This window comes from Zootermopsis nevadensis, unplaced genomic scaffold, assembly GCF_977971745.1.
Source record: "Zootermopsis nevadensis isolate Lab colony 2312 unplaced genomic scaffold, Znev_1.0 Znev_ptg000008l, whole genome shotgun sequence".
In the NCBI taxonomy this organism is placed as follows: domain Eukaryota; kingdom Metazoa; phylum Arthropoda; class Insecta; order Blattodea; family Termopsidae; genus Zootermopsis; species Zootermopsis nevadensis.
This window is the reverse complement of record NW_028259140.1, coordinates 2,108,486-2,127,295: the sequence shown is the minus strand read 5'-3', so window position 1 is coordinate 2,127,295 and position 18,810 is coordinate 2,108,486. Positions and strand designations below refer to the sequence as shown.

Genomic DNA, 18,810 nt, shown 5'->3' with positions numbered 1-18,810 from the left:
TTTTCTTTAACAACCTACTAGAAATAAGTTAATTAATAATTTAAGTAATTAAAACTCCTATTTTAACGCGGTTTTACATGAGAATACCACAGTCGAACCCAAAGGATACTGGAAGAAATGGGAATGTTCATGTCATGTTTTAAATTTTTATAAACATCTAATTTCATATGATAAAGTTGAAAATGTTCGTCTAATTTTTTCGCATCTGCTGAGAGGATGGAGAGCCCCAAGATCGACTGAGCTGCAGCCGACGGGAACAGAATTTGTAGTATTAACATTTTCAGTGTACAGATGGCAGGCGCAACGAGAACGTGACTGATTTGATTATCGATTAGTACAATATAGCTACTTCTCATCGCTTCCCGAGATATCACTATTCCATCACCATTCCAACAATATTTGGTGATTAAAAATAATCCACTGCCACTTCCTTCTACATGTTATAATTTGTCGTTTACAGTCATTCTAACATTCGACACGATTTGTAATCTGTGTACGTAAACAAACATCGTTAACCCTCTAAAACCTAATGGTAACTATATATACCAGCTGCTTTACGATCAGCAACCTTTTCAGTTTTGTATTTATGGGTTTTGTATGATTCACACTGTTAACAGTAACTATTTCCATAAACATCGCTAACCAGTTTATCTCTTTAATGGTGAAGTTTAATGTTTTCTTTGCGGTACGGGCTGAGTTCTTAAATATTGTATAGGTGAGCTTTGGCTTCAAAATTTTAAGTAGCCTTCATCTGTTAAATGATGTTAACTGAGAATAACTTCGATCAGGATAACTTTTCTGGGCCCAAATTTGAGCCCGGGACCTACCGAATACGAAATGCTAACCACTAGATATCTTTCGGTTGTGTTATGTACCTTGGTTTAAAAAAAAAAATCGCAGAAGACACCAACATTTTGTGTGATCTGAAACTTTGACGGAAGATCGAATTAATAAAATCCTCTCGGGTTATCAGCTGTGCCAATTAGTTAAATCTCGCCTCACTGTCAACAGGACGTCTGTTGTCGCATCACACGCCCTGATGATGGGGACAGAGATGGTTCCTGAAACGTCGGCGAGTTTTAACGAGGTTGATGGCCCAAGTGGATTTTATTAAAATCTGCCTTTACCGATGAAAATTTACACTGTCGAATACGTATCTATTACTGACATTTTAAAGGTTTTTATAGAGCATTGTCTAGCATTCTTTAGTTCTGTGAACCGTGCAAGAACGAGAAATATCCCGCCAGCAATTCGTCTAGATTACGTTTGACATTGAATGGAATGCCGTGGAGTGAAAGTATGACAGCAAATGATTAGGTCAAAATTCCTGAGCCAACGGGAGAGGTGATCCGTGCACGTGAGGTGTGGATTCACGTGTGTTGTACACGTGATGTCTGTCTGACAATGCGTGTAGCTTCATCACGAGTCAGGGCACTAGGATGTGAGCCCAACTTATTAATCTTCGAAGCAGGAACCTCATCTACATAATATTTAAGAATCCAGTCCGTACCGCGAAGAAAACACAACACTTCACCATTACAAAGATCAACTTGTTAACGCTGTTTAAGGAAATGATCGCTGTTTACTTTGAGAATCACATTAAACTATAGTTAAAATAATCGTTATTTCCATAAACTGCATCAACCACTTGATTTTCGTAATGGTGAAGGGTTGTGTTTTCTTTGCGGTACGGACTTGATTCTTAAATATTATTTAGACGAGTTTCTGCTTCGAGGAGTTGAGTAAATTGGCTTTTAGAAGGAGACCAAACGCTTAGTAACTTCAGCACGGTTGGGTTTCGTAACAGCGTGCAACCCCACTGACCGGAAGGGGGAAGATGTCACGTTGCATTTGAGGGTCTCCAGACAGAACAAAGCTGCACGTTATTTAGACATCTGTCATGGAAACAAATAGCCTCGTTTAATAAAAGAGTTCTAGAAATGGAAATGTTTGCACGTTCTCACAGTGGTGTGAAAATATCATTACTCTTTTTGTAAGTCGATTAATTTCTACACTTTTCACGGCGTAATATCGTTATGAACCAACTTCATGAAGCATAGTTATTCTGGAGAAGTTAATAATAATACGCTCAGCTAGTGAAGATATTTCCGGTGTGTTATGGAACCTAAAGGTTCATTACCGTGTTCACAAGAAACCTCCAACCTTCCCTATGAATCCAAATGAATTCAATCCACGCCTTCAGAACTTCCCTACAAGTGCAAACGTGATTTCACAATGACCTTTTGAAGATTTCCATCACAGAATAATAGCAGTGGAGTCTACTGGCTTCTGGTAAACTAAATATAACTCCATAAAGACTTTTGTTTCTAAATTTAATTAAATGCATATAGTTGCAGTATAAAATGGTAAGAACGGAATAAAACATTTCATATTTCGTCACATATTTGCAATAGAATTAATTTATAGAATAAAGCAGATCGTTACAGTGAACTTGGGTGCAACTTCAGCATAAATTATTTCTTACAAAATCATGAAACTAAATAATAACATTATATTCGATCATTGTTTTAAGTACTAGAATTTTGCCAGATAAACATTTCATTTAAATAACTCGTAACTAATTATGATTTTATTTACTTATTTAGTGTTCTGTGTGACGACAGGTCCATATGAACAGGATCCTTCCATCCTTTTCTCGGACTGGGACCTGTTCATATACGTTCTTGGCAGATGATCCAGAAGTGGTTTGCCATTGCCTTCTTCTGTGTGTGAATGGAGTAACTGTTGGGAAGCCACGGAGGAAAACTCCGTGTTGCCTAGACCACGGCCTTGCCCAACACAAGTTATAAATTCGGGCACCGCCGGGAATCGAACCCGAGACCCCAGGATTACAAGGCCAGCGTTCTAACCGCAGGACCACAGATTACAGATTAAAATAGTAAAATACAGCTGTTTGGTACAATTATATGTAATCCATATTACGTAATGCAATAATAATGAAATTATTATGTGACGTGTGTACGCCTACATCAGATCCTTGCTAGATTCTTATTTTTTACGGACTTTTGTCTATTATGACCTGAAATAAATGAAACAAGTTACGTAGTTGCCACCATCATGAACGTTAGCGAATGGGACAGACGAGAAAATGAAGAGAGACTATTGACACTAAATTTAACAGAAAAAGAAACCATGCATTTTTCATTATGAAGGTTCCCAGGCAGTGCCCGTTCGTCTTAGGCTTTTGGGAATGGAGAAATCAGAGCGCAAGTCTCTTCATCGACTATTCAACCGGATTTAATGTGAATACGATTTCCTGGAGCGAGTTAAGCAGTGTTGAATAGCTACTGGACTCTAAATAGATTAATAGTAATATTTAATTAATAATTTAATTAATTATTAATAATAATTAATTATATGTAGGATTTGAAATTTTCACGGCCACGACTCCGAAGATGGTTGTCTTCTGGGTTATTCCGCCGTGTAGTCTGGTAGAAGTTTACCGACGTTTCAGAGTTCCTTGCTGCCTTCATTATCGCCCTGATGATGGAGGCAGCAAGGACATCTGAAACGTCGGTAAACTTCTACCAGACTACACGGCGGAACAACCCAGAAGACAACCATCTTCGGACTCGTAAATTGATTGACTGTCTGTCAGATTTGTTAATTAACTATCTGGTTGCCTGGATGACTCGATTGATTTACTAGAAACTGACTAGTCACATTTTCTGACATTGTCGATTGAAATTCAAATTATTGCTTGTACTAAGGCGTTTTTTCTTACAGTTTTGTAAACACCTGTTGTTACAACGTGACCACAGGTCTATCGGTTGCCGTGGAAGCAAGGCCACCTGGGTATATGTTCACGGCTTTGAATTCCAGTGTGACGTAACACAAATTATTCAATAGATTCAAGTGGAAGGATATCCAATAGTGAGATCAGATAAACTAGGGTTCTAGAAGTGACGTATCTCAAAACTATTCAGCAGTTAACATTTTTTTAAACAAAATAGTAATAAGATGATAGAGTTGCGTCATATTGTGAAAATATATATTTAATTAATTAATATTGTCCGTCTAATCACAATTTAAAAATTTAAAATTAAGATAATTAAAATACCATGTGATGCTCCTTATCGAAACATTCGATTTACATTTGGAACATCACTTTCTCACCACATGTTTCGGTTCTTAGATGAACCATCTTCAGGTGTGTAAAAATTACAATTATATAAACTTAAAAACTTAATCATAATTTCTTATATGCAACATGTAGTTAGAAAGTGATGTTCTAAATGTAAATCGAATGTTTCGATAAGGAGCATCACATGGTATTTTAATTATCTTAATTTTAAATTTTAAATTGTGATTAGACGGACAAGATTAATTAATTAAAAATAGTAATAATTAATATTTTAGAAAGAGGTTAAAGTAATTATGAAGTACTGAAGGAAAATTAACACAAAATGGTTTAATTACTGCAAAATAACATTTCAATGAACAGCGACGTATTGGACGCGGTGGCCACCGAGGTCACCGGACCTGACTCCATTGGACTTTTATCTGTGGAGTCCCTTGAAGTCCGTCGTTTATGCAACACCCAAAAACAATGATGACGACCTATGGGAACGTGTGAAGAATGTATGTCAGATAATTCGAGGAAACCCTGGAGTGTACGAACGAATTTGTACGTCGTGCTCGGGCATGTGTGGAGAATTGAGGAACAACCTTTGAGCATCTGTTATAAAGAAACATCCCTGTCCTTATACTTCGCAATAAAGGCATACATTGAAAATTATTTTTGGCTATTATTTCGAAAATGAAACATTTGCGACCACATGTTCATAGGAACAATTTTTATTATTTTTAATCCAGGAACACGCACACTTAGTTTGTAAACATACTTCTGAATCACTCTGTATATCGGCAGGCTGCATGCTGCCCGCGGCCCGCTGGTTGTCAACCCATGAGAGAACTGGAACGTGAGGCTGACAAGTACTGATATTGCTGAAACTGGAAATAAAATCACAAAAATATCCCCAGAAAGAAATCTCTTTCTCAGTTATGTAAGTCAACGTGGATGCTGTCTTTTGCAACATTCAACAAATAAAACAAATTTATCCACGTGACAAGCTTGTAGTTTGCATCAAGTTCATCTTTACTATTGGACTTTGTGGAACGTAAGGGTAATTTTGGACAGCCACGGTGGTCTAGCGGTTAGAACGCTGGCCTTGTAATCCTGGGGTCTCGGGTTCGATTCCCGGCGGTGCCCGAATTTATAACTTGTGTTGGGCAAGGCCGTGGTCTAGGCAACACGGAGTTTTCCTCCGTGGCATCCCAACAATTACTCCATTCACACACAGAAGAAGGCAATGGCAAACCACTTCTGGATCATCTGCCAAGAACGTATATGAACAGGTCCCAGTCCGAGAAAAGGATGGAAGGATCCTGTTCATATGGACCTGTCCTCAGACAGAACACTAAATAATAATAAAATAAAGGGTAATTTATGCCATCGCTGGCGGAAGAATGTTAAATTCATTTACTAAGTTTAAATATTTGTGTTCTCTGTGCTGTAAGAACTGACATTATTATTATTATTTATTGATTTTTACCAGTAGGCTGCAAAAATTATTGCCAGGCGATGAATTCAATGTCTTTTATCATGATGGCATTATTGTTTCAAAGACGAGCTTTGTGAGGACGACAGCGAACTTCACAAACCTTGCTTCATGCAGTTACTTCCATGCTTTTTAATGAGTCATGGACAGAATTATTTTAGAATGTTTGTAATTCGCATGTTTCGTAAAAGTTTGCGGCTATACAAAGGCCTAATTGAGTCAGTCTACAGGACGGTATTTTGATCCAAACCAAATGCGAACTTGTAACGTGCATGTTGAAGTCACGAACCACAAAATGTATCTGCATACTGTTCAAACAAAATTGGTAAATTATATTTTTTATACTTGAAGAATTACAATCAGAATTAAGATTATAATTAGAATCAATATATGCGATATCTTAATTTTAGAGTAATATACAAGGCCATTTGTTCTGCTTTGTATAGGGGATTTTGTTTCTGCGGACGCTAGTGGGAAAGTGTGTGAGTTGGTATGACGCGCAACTCACGTGTATCGGTACGTGATCGGATGGGCAGGAACTGTTGAACCGAGAAGGAGAAGGCGGCGTAGTATCGTAGAAGATGTTGGCTTGGTTGTACAGTAGTAATGAAAACGCTCTCATCTTTCGAGTATTTACTATAATTAATACAGATTTGCATTAATAAGTAGGCGATAACTTTGTGACAAGTGTTTTATCAGCGATTTTCAATTAAGTGAAGTGATTAAGACCTCGACGTAATTTGAACATGAAGTAAACAGCGAGTTACTCATTACAACAAACGTTTAGTGTGCACCTAGATACCTAGAAATCAAGACTGATAAATGATCCAGCCTGTTGTTGCTTCGAAACCAGGTAATTGGTTACTTTACCATGGTGACGCACGGTTATGTATCTCTTTCAGTATTTTTTTGTGTTATTGTGAGTGATAAATTGTGAAAATCATTTCTTGAAATGGTTACTGGTAGTGTTTTTAGTTAACGATGAATGAGATGTGGCAGTGTTAAATGTTACACGGTGGACTTCATACTTAAAAGTGTTCATATGTTGATTTGCGTTTGTATAATTAATATTTCAAAAATACAACCCCTACAGGCAAGGTTACACATTTGATATGCTATATGAAATTTACCGGCGTTTCAGAGGCGCTTACTGCCTCCATCATCAGGGCGCTAATCCAAATATTTAATATATTCAAGTGGAATTTTCACATTGATTATAGGGTTTATGTTATCTTTATTATGTTCTATGTGCTTAATTACCCCCCACAAATATGAAATGTATCCGACCATAAAATTGTTTTCAGCTAATAATTGCTCAGTTAATTTTGGGAACTTCGTTGTAAATTTATTCCCACATTTCTGCTACAGTCAGCCATTTCGTAAGAAAGTAAACATGAAGTTTTATTTGTAAGCTACATAACCTTGCTTGCAAAATTCCCCAGTCGCATTTTTCATGCGAAATATTTTGCAAACTTGGAAGTCTGTGTAGTGGTAACCATAAGATACCCGTGATTTTAACGACAGTGAAAATGTTAGTTGTTATTCTTCTGGGTTGTAATTTGTTGCGGACTTGTATGTGCATATCAGCATTGTGGAGGAACTTGCTGCCTCCATCCGAAACATTTTGGGGTTTCTTAATAGGCAGGGGATTTCTTGACGAGCTGAGCAACTGTTCGCTCTTCAAAGAGGAATTTTGCTTCATGGGGTTGGTTAGTTCGCTAATTTAACTTACGAATAGTAATTGAAACAGGTGTTGAATGTGTGAAACCCTGAGAGGGTTACATCCGACTTGAGGCCTTGGATGTTAACGTAGGATGAAATTCTCGGGGTAGGAGGCGCCTTCTTCTACGATGACCCTGAAAGTTGGCATGGGTTACGTAATATGAAGAATGCGCAACGGTGAGAGACATCTATGAGACAATTTTGTTTCTATTCTGATCGCAGTATATTACGTCGTAGTGTTGAACTTCCTGAATGTTCTCAAAATGCACAGAAAATTTTGGTCACTGAGCAAACTGCCAATAGTAAAGGAGAATTTAAATATATATCTGGAAGGTCCCGGGTTCAAATTCCGGCACGGGGACGAGCGATCCTGGACCGTGATACCAGCTTTAAATCACCAAATCCTCATGACGGAAGAAAGTTTAATTCACGTTGGAGGGTCATTTTACTTAAGGGCTTAATTAACTTTGTCATGTTTTGTGAAGTTTTGGCTGGGAGAAAAGTGTCTAAAAATTTATTGGGATCCATAAAATCGATTTTTAATTATGGTGCTTGAGGGACGAGATAGAAGGTGGGTGAGGGGAAGTCAGATGAGGAGGAGTATCATAATTTATTAGGTGAATAAATCATGGAGTTTGAGGTGGGTGAGGCATGTAAAATGGAATTTCTTGGCTGGAAGAGTGATTATATCAGCTCTGGCCTTATTTTGATTGTGCTTTTTGAAAAAGTTTACTTAATATTTAAATAACAGGTTTTACTTGTAACCATTTGAAGAGTTGTGATTTTTTTTTTCAAGATCCAGTATGGAGGAAACTGTTACCCACAACACAACGATCTCTGATTCAGCGTATTCAAAAAGCAGCAATAGTCAGTCTCAAAGAAGGTGAGAATCTGAACACACTCATTTTCCAAAAACATTATTAAAGTAGGTTTTTTAGGGATCCTTTTACATAATCTATGATTTGAGGTTGTCACAGTGAGGATGTTGGTTGTTGTCTGGGTTGCAAAACTATGTAAGTGGTTATGCAAAAGTTTACAAGGAAAGCCTGAAAGGAGGATACCACTTGGGAGCTTCAGCGTGACTGTTAGGTTAAGTTTAAAGTTGATCATAAAAAAAAAACAGTGTTCGATTGTGAATTGGATTGAAATGTCTCAGAATATGATGCAATGGTGGCCTCTTGTGAATGTGGTAGAGAACTTTTGGGCTCCCTGACAGGAACATAATTTTTTGTCCAGCTGAGCAACCTTCAGCTTGTAAAGTAAGACTTTTCTGTGGAGATAGTTCATTAGAGCTGTCTATTTATAACATAACTGTGTGGAAATACTTTGCCCCTGTTCCACATAAGTTTCTTTGAAAGTATGTCATATTATTCATTCTTATTCTTACAATACCTTGACCTCCTTTCAGAATTCTGAGGTCTTCGGCACTCGGCAAAGGCTGTCGTAGCAATTTCTTTACCAGTAACTTACCTTGATTAAACTTGTCCATTGCGTAATGATGAATTAAGCTGGATAATAATTGCCGGTACCCGTTTTTCTTGACTAACATGCTCTGCGTTCAAAGTGGTTAGAATTTAGAATTTCAAAATTTACGTCTCATAATTTGAAACAGGTTAGAGGACGAAGGATGGTGGTGTAATAATTTTTGGTTTTTGTTTCTGTTAGTATATGTAACAGACACATGTTGTTTGAATCCAGCAGTGGTAGTTCCAAGTCTCGACACAGCATTTCAAGTGGCAGCAGTGGTTATGGCGGTCATACGCCCTCTATGCAAAGCAGTGGGTAAGTATCTAAATAAAATTAATGTTGGTTACTTTTTTGTTCTAAAAGATGAAGATTTGGTTTGATACTGTTATTTTGAATTATTATGTGACTTATCAAAATATGATATAATGCAGAAATTTAACACATTTAATTACGTTTGCGATTAATTTCATACGTATGTTACGCATCCATTTAAGAACGTTTATTACGTGGTTATCAAAGGCTATAAGAATGTCTTTTATGCATTTCTCTTTTATAGAGAGAGGTTTTTAAAGAGGTTGCATAAATATAAATAGTCACTGTTAAGAAAGAATTGAAATAATTAATGTTACAGTTAAGTAACTAAAGAAATAATTCTGTTATGGGCTTAATAATAAATAGATAAGCTGAAAGTCTTGGAGTATTATGTAAATTTCATTTGTGTAATTTGCATGTAATGCGGCAACTAGTATCTTACTGTAATTGTGTTTACTGAAAGTCTAATGGATGTATAAGATCTGCAAATAGATTATCATAATTTTATTTTTTTTAGCAATACGTGAAACACTCATTTTGAATTTGGGTATCTTGAAATATTGAAAACACTAAACCATAAAAAATGGTATTTTTTTTTACTTTGGTGGATATTAATTAAGAATTAAAATGCATTTATTTATTTATGACCACTGAACTTTTCACATTACTTTTGTTTTTAGCAATGAATCATTTCCTCAGCCTTTGGTCACAAAATGCAAGGAGCACAAAAAGAAGAATTTAAAGTCCTCTTCAACTGCAGTAGTCGCATCTGCTGTTTCCTCCGTAGTATCGCCCTTAGCAGAACATGAAAATGTTGTGGCCAGTCATCTTTCTCTGGCCGCTGCTGGGGCGACAGTTCCCGTGCCACTTGCTGTTGCTGTGGAGACAGATATCCCAGGGGGTGGCAGCGAAAGAAATTCTATTAGCAGCCACGCTGGGGTTGGTTTGGGAGCTGCTGGGGTGGTACCTGCCACCATAACAGGCCCTTCAAATGAAACCCTTCAAATGGCCTTACTCACTTGTGTGAAGAAGTTACAAAAGCCTAAGGATCTTCCAGTAGGTGAGGATTTAGATATTCGGATGTCGTAGCGTCTCTTTACTAAGATTTTTACTCGCCACTTCTCAAGGGCTTTTACATTTGTTTGCCGGCCCAGGACAGGGTCCGGTGGAGGGCTCTGGTTAATTCGGTGATGAACCTTTGGGTTCCCTAAGCCAATGTCTCCCCCTTTTCCTGTTCTGCCCCCCTCCCCGCCCACATAATAAATTTATAGCCGACTGTCTATTATTCACGAAACTCTGAACCCAATGCCACGTGACTATTGTATTTTCTAATTTCCAACCATCAGTAATACAAATTACAGTTTTTGTTACGTACTTTTACAGAAATCACCGAAGAAATCGAGGCCCATCATTTATCTCTTCCTGTAGAGCCTGAGGAAAAGGAAGAGATGATTATTAGCAGTTTTGAACCAGAACCATCAGCAAAAAATGAGGTAACTTATTTTGTGGGGAGTTCAGTAATGAAATTATTTTATTTTATTTAATTGATATAATTTTATAGCTAGTCCGGTGTTATCTTAAAGTTTTATTTTATCCAGTAATCTCCTCGACGTAATATTCATATTTTAATGTCCGTGTTTCTTTTCATTTATGCTCAGGTCTGCGTTGAACTGAATCTAATCGATGCATATAATCAAACTATGGCTATTTTATAATTGTTTTGTTAAAGTAGTTTGTTTGTACATCTATAAAATTGTTATAATTGGCTGTGCCGCGCACGTGCACTCCTGAATTACGTGTTTTGATTATGTAGCGATATCTAATGTGTGCTTAGAAGTTTGAAATCTTTACCTGTGTAGGTACCTTCTTACGTCATTATGCTAATCCTTATTATGGATCAGATGAAGTATGTAATGTTTAATTCAGAAAATAACTATAAATTATAAAAAAAAAATCTGTAGAATATTACTGTTCGCATTGTCCATTTTATAATTTTACCACTTAACATTTGGATTAAAATTAATGGGGTTTTAATTCCCTTGATTCACTCTTCCAGCTGAAATGACCTTTTATAAAACATTTATTAGGTAAATTGTCATAACTGATAATAATTCCATATTTTTGTATATACGTTGCTGTGTAGTGCTGCCTAATTTGTTTCTGTAACCTCACAACGCATTCATGGATCACAATAGTTTTCGTGACTTTGTTTTCGTCTCTGTTTTGATGTACCCATTATTTTGTATAATTTCACATATTTAGGTAGTTATGATTTTAGCAGTGAGCTGTCGACTATAAGCAGCTAACACTGATTTTAACGTATATTTGAAGATTGCTGTCTTCCGGGTTATTGCGCCGTGTAGTCTGGTAGATTTCCGCCAACGTTTCAGATGAATTCATCGCCCCGATGACGGAGGCAGTGTGACCTCTGAAACATTGGTAGAAATCTACCAGACTACAGGCCGCTATAGCCCAGAAGACAGTAATCTTCATACTCACCGCTGTGAAAACCTCAGATTTTTGAAACATAGTGTGAGATTTTTTTCCTTCAAAAGATAAATATTTATCACAAACAAAATTCTCACCCAGAGGTAGTGGAATGTCTAACCTCATAATCAGGTACAAATTTTAAGTAAATTCTTGATTCTTTAATGGGCATATTTTCAATTTTGTAAAAAAAAATCTGGTGCATTTATTTTTTCTTTATATTCATACAAGAATATAAAAGTGACTGCAAGCAGAATGTACCTAACATTTTAATATTTAAAATGTATATCCGATACATTAATGTTTTCTTTAATATTAATCACCAACTCCTTCCGCGAGCAGAGTTCTTCATGTGAATCTGCTTATCTGGTCGGTAATTATCCAGACTTTTACATTCACTGTCCATTGCTGCGTTTACGAGAGCCTGCTACTGGACCCTATCCTGAGCCAGTTGAATGCAGTCCACACCCTCAAACTATGTTTATTTAATATGTATTATCTTTCCATTTACACCTTGGTCTCCCAAGTGGTCTCTTTCCTTCAGGTTTTTCTAGCTAATATTATGTGTATATTTTTGTTTCATTTACGATGTATGTTATAACCTTACCCATGTTATCTGCCTTTTATTTTGTCATCTTAGTAGTATTCATTTTGAAGCATTCAGCTTATTAATTTTGTCATTCTGTATTTGTGTTGGTCCTCCTGTTACTCTTCAACAAATGTCATCAAACGCCCTCAGTCCTTTCCATAATATTGGAGCCTAATTTTCACATCCGTACAAGTAACAGGTAGAGTAAGGCTTCTCATCCACTGGCTTTGCGTTCATGTGAACCGTGATTTCTCCAAAAACATGCAAAAAATCTCAACGTAATGGGATCAGTCATCGTTCACGATTATTTGTCGTGTTAGTATGAATAAAGATGTGTTACAGTGGATGATATCCAGTTCATTTGTGCTGCTGAAGATGTTTCGTTCATATTTGGCCATTTTTTTTGTCAACAACAGTTCACGTGTACGTGTATACAGTGGATGGTAAGCCTTATAATTTATGTTTATAATTTTCTTAATTTTTATGTTTTTAGACAGGAGATGGAAAGACAAGTGATTCTGAATTGAATGATAGCAAGAACTCTTCAAGTTTACAAAGAATGTCTGAACTTGCTCGTTAAAGGGCAGGGATAGAGTGGTTAAGTTTACAGCAGTGGCAGAATTGTTATCTCTGCCACGATATTCAGATTGTCTTTGGGGGTCTGGAATGCATAGATGTCTGTTCTCAGAACTAAAGCAATTGGAGTCTGAAACTGGTCGCTCACCTCCTCGAAGTGCTCAGGCTAACGAGGCACGGTGATTTATGTCCGCCAGTCACACAGGCCTTCATGGCATGCTGCATAAGCACAGGGGTAGTTTCGCCTTTTGCGCGCTTGAGATTGTTTTGCATCGTCCCACAATAGGGATTTCGGACCTTGACAATGAGCATTCTGTAATAACAACTTTTGTTTTACATTAAATGTAGTCAGTATTTTTTCCCCTGTATTTTTATATATATATATTTATTTTGATTTTTTTTTCCCTTTTCATCTAGCCCAGATAATCAAGGATTTGCTTTTAATTTGTAAACTGATTTCAGTATTATGCTCATTAATTAAATACTCCCAGTATGGACAGATTTTATCATATTGGGTTCAAACATGTTTTGGGTTTAATCCTTCTTTATTCATTTATGGAATTACAATTTGTGCATTTCAGGCATTTTGGTTAACGTAAAATGAGGGTACAGATATGTAGGATTTGAGGTGTTCATGGCGGTGAGTCTGAATATTTCCGTCTTCTGGGTTGTTTTGCCGTGCAGTCTGGTAGATGTCCACCAACGTTTCAGAGGTCCATGTTGCCTCCATCATCAGGGTGCAATAACCCAGAAGACAGATATCTTGAGGGTGCAGATGTTTTCTGTGGTAACGGGAATTCTCAGTGATAGTAATACCTGATTTTACTGAGACGTGCATATGCAAGGTTTCATTAATATAAAGAATGTTGTTTGTATGCAATTTCCTTTGTTATGGAACTGTAACAGAGAGTTCTTAGTTCTTCGTGTTGGAGGGAGATGCGACGGAAGTAAAGGGTGAGCTGCCATCGAGTTCACAGAGGTAATGTGGGCTGTGAGTTGCAAGGAACAGGACTGGAATAGAAGTGCAGTCGTGGTAGGACACGCTACATGAATTAATTTTTTGTGTATGCAAACATATTATCTTTTTTCTTTTATTTTGTCTTCACCTTCATTTATGGAACATCCAGCATAATTAATGTCGCCACTGTTAATCGATTTTGCGATTAACACAGGAAAGGGAGTTCAGTATTTTGTTTTCAATTATTTACTTGTAGGTTTTATTCAGTTTCAGTTGAAGAGTAAGGTATTGTATAGATTTTTTAGAATGTTTGTAGAACAGGTGATGAAAGTTCAGAAACATGAGATCAGAAAGAAAGGGGGAAAAAAGGACATATTTTCCAGTTATCTTTATTTTAAGAATTATTTGGCCTCAGGAACTCTTACATAACCCCAAACCAAAATGAAAGATGATGTAGAAGGATAAAATAAGGCCATTTTTATTAAAATATATCAATATCATCTTCATCCAGGCTTGAACTGCTATAATAATATATTTTAAAAATCTGTGCGACAGTTTATTTAATATAGAAAAGAGGAAGAGTTTACAGAATAAGGGAAGAATCCATTCCGAAGGAATGAGCCATGAAAGAATTGTGAAGTTGTTTATCAGAACAAATAAAAGGGACACAGAACTATAAAGACCACTGAAAGGATTAAGTTGACATGCCTCATCCATGAAGAGCAACCTCGGCAATGTTATTACTTGCTTGCATTTTTTTATTTTTGGTGATGGAAGTTTGGCAATCTTGCATAAGGAAAGCACGGGTATAAACACACTTCCTGTGTGGTGAATATGATTATATAATGGTTTTACATACACTTTTCTGTAGTCTTAGAGGATTATCATGCCTGATTCTAACCTTATGGTTACTAATACTCCGTGTTTGTTACTAACATGTGCTTTTTTTGGGTATATCTTTGACATCACAGTGATAACATTAATATTCATTAACAATTTACTGGCAATTGTGTTTATTAAGTCTTGGTATTAAAAATTCATAAGTGTACAAATTGAAGTTATAGAAAGTAAGACTAAGATCTTGAAAATTTGAAGTGGAAGAGAGAGAGACACACATTACTGGTGTTCGCTCTTAGAGACAGTTAATTCAAGATACTGCATACTTTTTATGCCAGTAAATGGTGACTTGCAGATTATGGAAATTATTTGGTTGTACAGATCATCTCAGTGTAATGATACGCGTATTCTGTATGTCGTTTTTGAAAGCAATAGTTTGGTTTGTATTTTTTTTCAAGCTGCTGTTGTGAACTGTAGCACGTCAACACCACTGTAACAGATTTATCCTCGGTTTAGCGTGTTTTCTGTTGTACAGAAGTGTTAGTTTAATGTCTTTCACAATTATACATAAGAAATATGCTGATATGCATTTTGGATGTGGAGTTTTAATAGAATTGGTATGACTGCTGTGGTAAAATATGTGCAGCACTTTCTCAATTTTGGAGTTAAACACTGGAACACATCTCACAGTGTACACAACATTTTTGAAGAGACTGATTACCTTGAACAATGCAGAATCTGATCAGAAATGATACGACAGAGGCACATAACCTCTGCGGAGACTAGTATTCCATGACCACAGGTATCGAGGACTTCGTATGGTAACTGCCTTTACCCCTACCACATCTATAAAGTACAACTACTTTACCAGAAGAATGTGCCAACCATGAACAATTTTTTGGGTATCTGGTATAGCTTGCAGGACAACCACAGCTTATGATCACGTTTCGATCGTAGCTCTGCTCAATTTCTCTACGAAGGTATATTCAGTATTGCACAAAAATCTACGTGAGGTGGTGCAAAGTAAGATTTTTGGTGAATGTATGGTGTTGAACAGTGAATAGTAATCTTCGTGGTTTGCATTTCATCAAGGGACACTGATAACTGCTTCTCACAGAAATTTTGTGGAGAGCAAATTGCGGTTTAATTTAGAAATTATTCCTCTTCAATCAAGAAGACATGTGGAATATGATAAGACTGTCACTGCATTTTGGGAGATAAACAAATTATCAGGGAAGATGGATAGGAAAATCTGGACCAATTTTCCAGATCACCGGACGTGACCGCATTGAACTTCTTTATGGTGGTGCGTGAAGTCTAGGTTATACCATGCTCGTAAGCCAGAAATAAGACAGCAGTTATGAGAATGCATAAACAGAGCCATTGCTGCACTAAGAAACAAAATGGAAGTTTATCAGAACATTAGATATTCAATGGAGTGTAGGCTACCAGCATATATTTGACCTATAAAATTTGGTAGTGAAGTTGATGACATAGTTATTAAACTGTTAAGCTCGTGATATGTAAGCAAGAAGGAAAATAATTAATTTTATATTTAGTTAGTTCTGCACTAGGGCTTAAGCTGATGATGATGATGATGATCCAAATCCTTATCTGGATTCTCACACTGCACAGAAATAGTATGAAGCCAAGACCTCAGAATTTATTGTAATAAAATAAGCAAGGCACAGAACAGATAAATAAAAAATATATTAAATGAGGGTTTTATAAAGAAAATTGTAACAGGTAATCTGGCCAAAGGCATGGGTTGTACATACTCGATCTAGTGGCATCTGCTTCTCGTAGTTTCTTCATAAAATTCTGTCATCTGGCTTCATTTAAAATTATTTTGTAATACAGTAATATAGTCGCATGTAATTTGGACTAGAAAGTGTTCAGGTCTTGATGATGTCTGTCTGTGTCTTCCGACTGTGCAGAATAGAATGCAAAAGTGTTGTGGTGGAGGTAAAGAATGAACAGCATGATAAATAATTCTGTGCTACAAATATCTTTACTGCTTTGGTTGAGGATCACTGCAGTACCTGCCCTACATCCCTTACAGTGTTGCTTTTCTCCTGAACATTTGACATTTTATCATATTTATGAGTTTTAGTATTATTTAATTCTGTTGTAAGGGAGTAGAAATCTTGAGTGAAATTTGTTTATGAATAGGAGCTTTAATGCCTGAAATGCTGCTTGGATTTTTTGCTATGGAGGGGCAATGCTTGAAACTCAATCATGGATGATGATACAAAATTTAGGCTCCATAAAGTACAAATGAAAATTTTTTGTTCTTTCTTTGTCCTTGTCTGCTTCAATGGAAACATTTGAACATAAATCTCCTTATAATTAAAGAACAATCGTATGTAAATTGGAACTTACTTTTGATATTTTTCAGAAAGAAAAAGGTCATTTGAGTTATAAAAATGAAGGCTGTTAAAATTGATGGGGAATGCGTGTCACTTAACTGTTTTTATGGTTTTGTAATTAATAATTTGAAGAGACTAAAATTAATTAAAATGTACTTCCTTGTGTTGTTAAACATTCTTTAAATCAACATTTCATAATTGTGCTGTGTTAGTGGAAGGAATTCAGGCGCAGGGATTATGACAGCTTATAGCGATATTATGGATTGTAGTTTACTTACATGGTTTAACAACTTCAACAATAATAAAATAGATGGCCAGTTGAATTCAAAATGCATGCTAGTATCTCAATTGAAATTCTCAAGTTCATATTCATTTTACTGATGTATGTACTTTAAAACATAGTGCATATTTACACTTAAAACCGTTTCTGACAACTTCACATTGCAACGTGATTTCACCTTGAAGTTGTGTATATGCACGCACATATACAATTCCATTTTCAGAACCTCATTTTGACATGTTTGGGGCATGGAGCCCCAGACATGACGCTGTGCCCTGGGTGCTGTATTTTCTGTTTTAGGGTGAATTCTGTGTGGTTGTGTCAATGCAAGATGGCATGGTCGTATTTACTACACCTAGCATCACTGATGTTGTGGGATTTCCAAAGGACATGTGGCTTGGGCGTTCCTTTATAGATTTTATTCATCCCAAACATCGAGCCGCATTTACCAGTCACATTGCATCTGGTGTTGTTACACCTCTTACACACATGCATAAAAAAGGTACATTATTTTGGGAGTGTAATGAACCCAGTTAAATCTGTAAGATGTTAGTGTGTACACTTTTAAAAACACTTCATTGGGTATGCTGTGTAAAATGCCTTTATGAGCCGGTTTCATGAAAATATATCAGCAAGGAATGTATTACTACTCACATGATATGCTTATATTTGCAATTAAACTTTAAACTCTCTGTATACTGCACCAAAGAACATATCATCAAGTGTCATTAATTTTCAAGGCTGAATTTTAGTCCCTAAATTATATTATTTTTGTACAATAATTTCAGTTTAATAAGAAATTATTTTGAAGAATTTGGTTTTGCCTTTTTCTTTTTTTCAGATATATTTAATTTTTAAATTAATGTTATGTACATAAAAACATGTCGTTTGATTAAATATACAGAAGGGTTACCATATGCAAAGTAATTAATGTGGCATTAACCACTTTTTTCTTATGAAATATGAAAGTATGTAACAAATAATTTTAATTATGTAATTTCTTATTTCTACCATTAGTGGACAGTTCTGTTTCTTGTATAATATTTACAAATGCGAATAGGCAAGTTGTATTTTAACGGGTTTAAAATGTGTCCCAGGCGCATCCCACCCTGGAAAGAACTCTTTCTACTGCTGCTTACGAAGGTATCGAGGTCTCAGGTCTAGTGGTTCTTGTGTGACAGAGAAGGAGGTTTCACACTTGCCTTTCCAGTTGAATATGACATTCCGGGAGTTTGTAGCTCAGAATACTCCTCCAGACCAGGAAGGCAACGTAGATCCAGAAGGTCTCTCTGGAGGATGTAACAACATGTTTCTTGTTATTACTGCAAAACTAATTTCCTCAGCCTATAAATGTGAGTGTAAATGTAAGAAACTGAGATTTTGTAGTTGTATAAAATGCTTTTAGAAATGATCCTGAAGCAAAAATGTTTTTCAAATAACCCATAAGCAAGGACTGTTAGCTGTACTTTCAGATTTAGTTAACTGATTTACTAACAAAAGAAAAGAGTAGCAACTTTTTTAACAACTTGCAAATTGATATTAAAAGAATTATCTCCCTTCCACTCCCCCCAAGTGCCTGCATGGTGTATAGTGGGACAGCTTTACTTTACTTTACTATTTGTACTATGTAG

General features: G+C 36.2%; 1 protein-coding gene across 6 annotated transcripts in view; it reads left to right on the top strand.

Annotated features, from left to right (window-relative positions):
* Nucleotides 1–6,104: 6,104 nt before the first annotated feature.
* per (period circadian regulator) overlaps nt 6,105–18,810 on the top strand; it is a 25,151-nt gene continuing 12,445 nt past the window's right edge. For 2 of the 6 annotated variants that reach the window (XM_087344623.1, XM_087344622.1), the window contains exons 1-7: nt 6,105–6,435; nt 8,101–8,187; nt 8,970–9,086; nt 9,764–10,143; nt 10,467–10,576; nt 17,480–17,681; nt 18,277–18,531. In XM_087344623.1, the coding sequence (XP_087200749.1) occupies nt 8,108–8,187; nt 8,970–9,086; nt 9,764–10,143; nt 10,467–10,576; nt 17,480–17,681; nt 18,277–18,531 (1,144 nt within the window). In that variant the 5' untranslated portion in view covers nt 6,105–6,435; nt 8,101–8,107. The remainder of the gene's footprint in view (nt 6,436–8,100; nt 8,188–8,969; nt 9,087–9,763; nt 10,144–10,466; nt 10,577–17,479; nt 17,682–18,276; nt 18,532–18,810) is intronic. The other 4 variants (XM_087344621.1, XM_022075098.2, XM_022075100.2 and 1 more) reach the window with 3 other exon arrangements.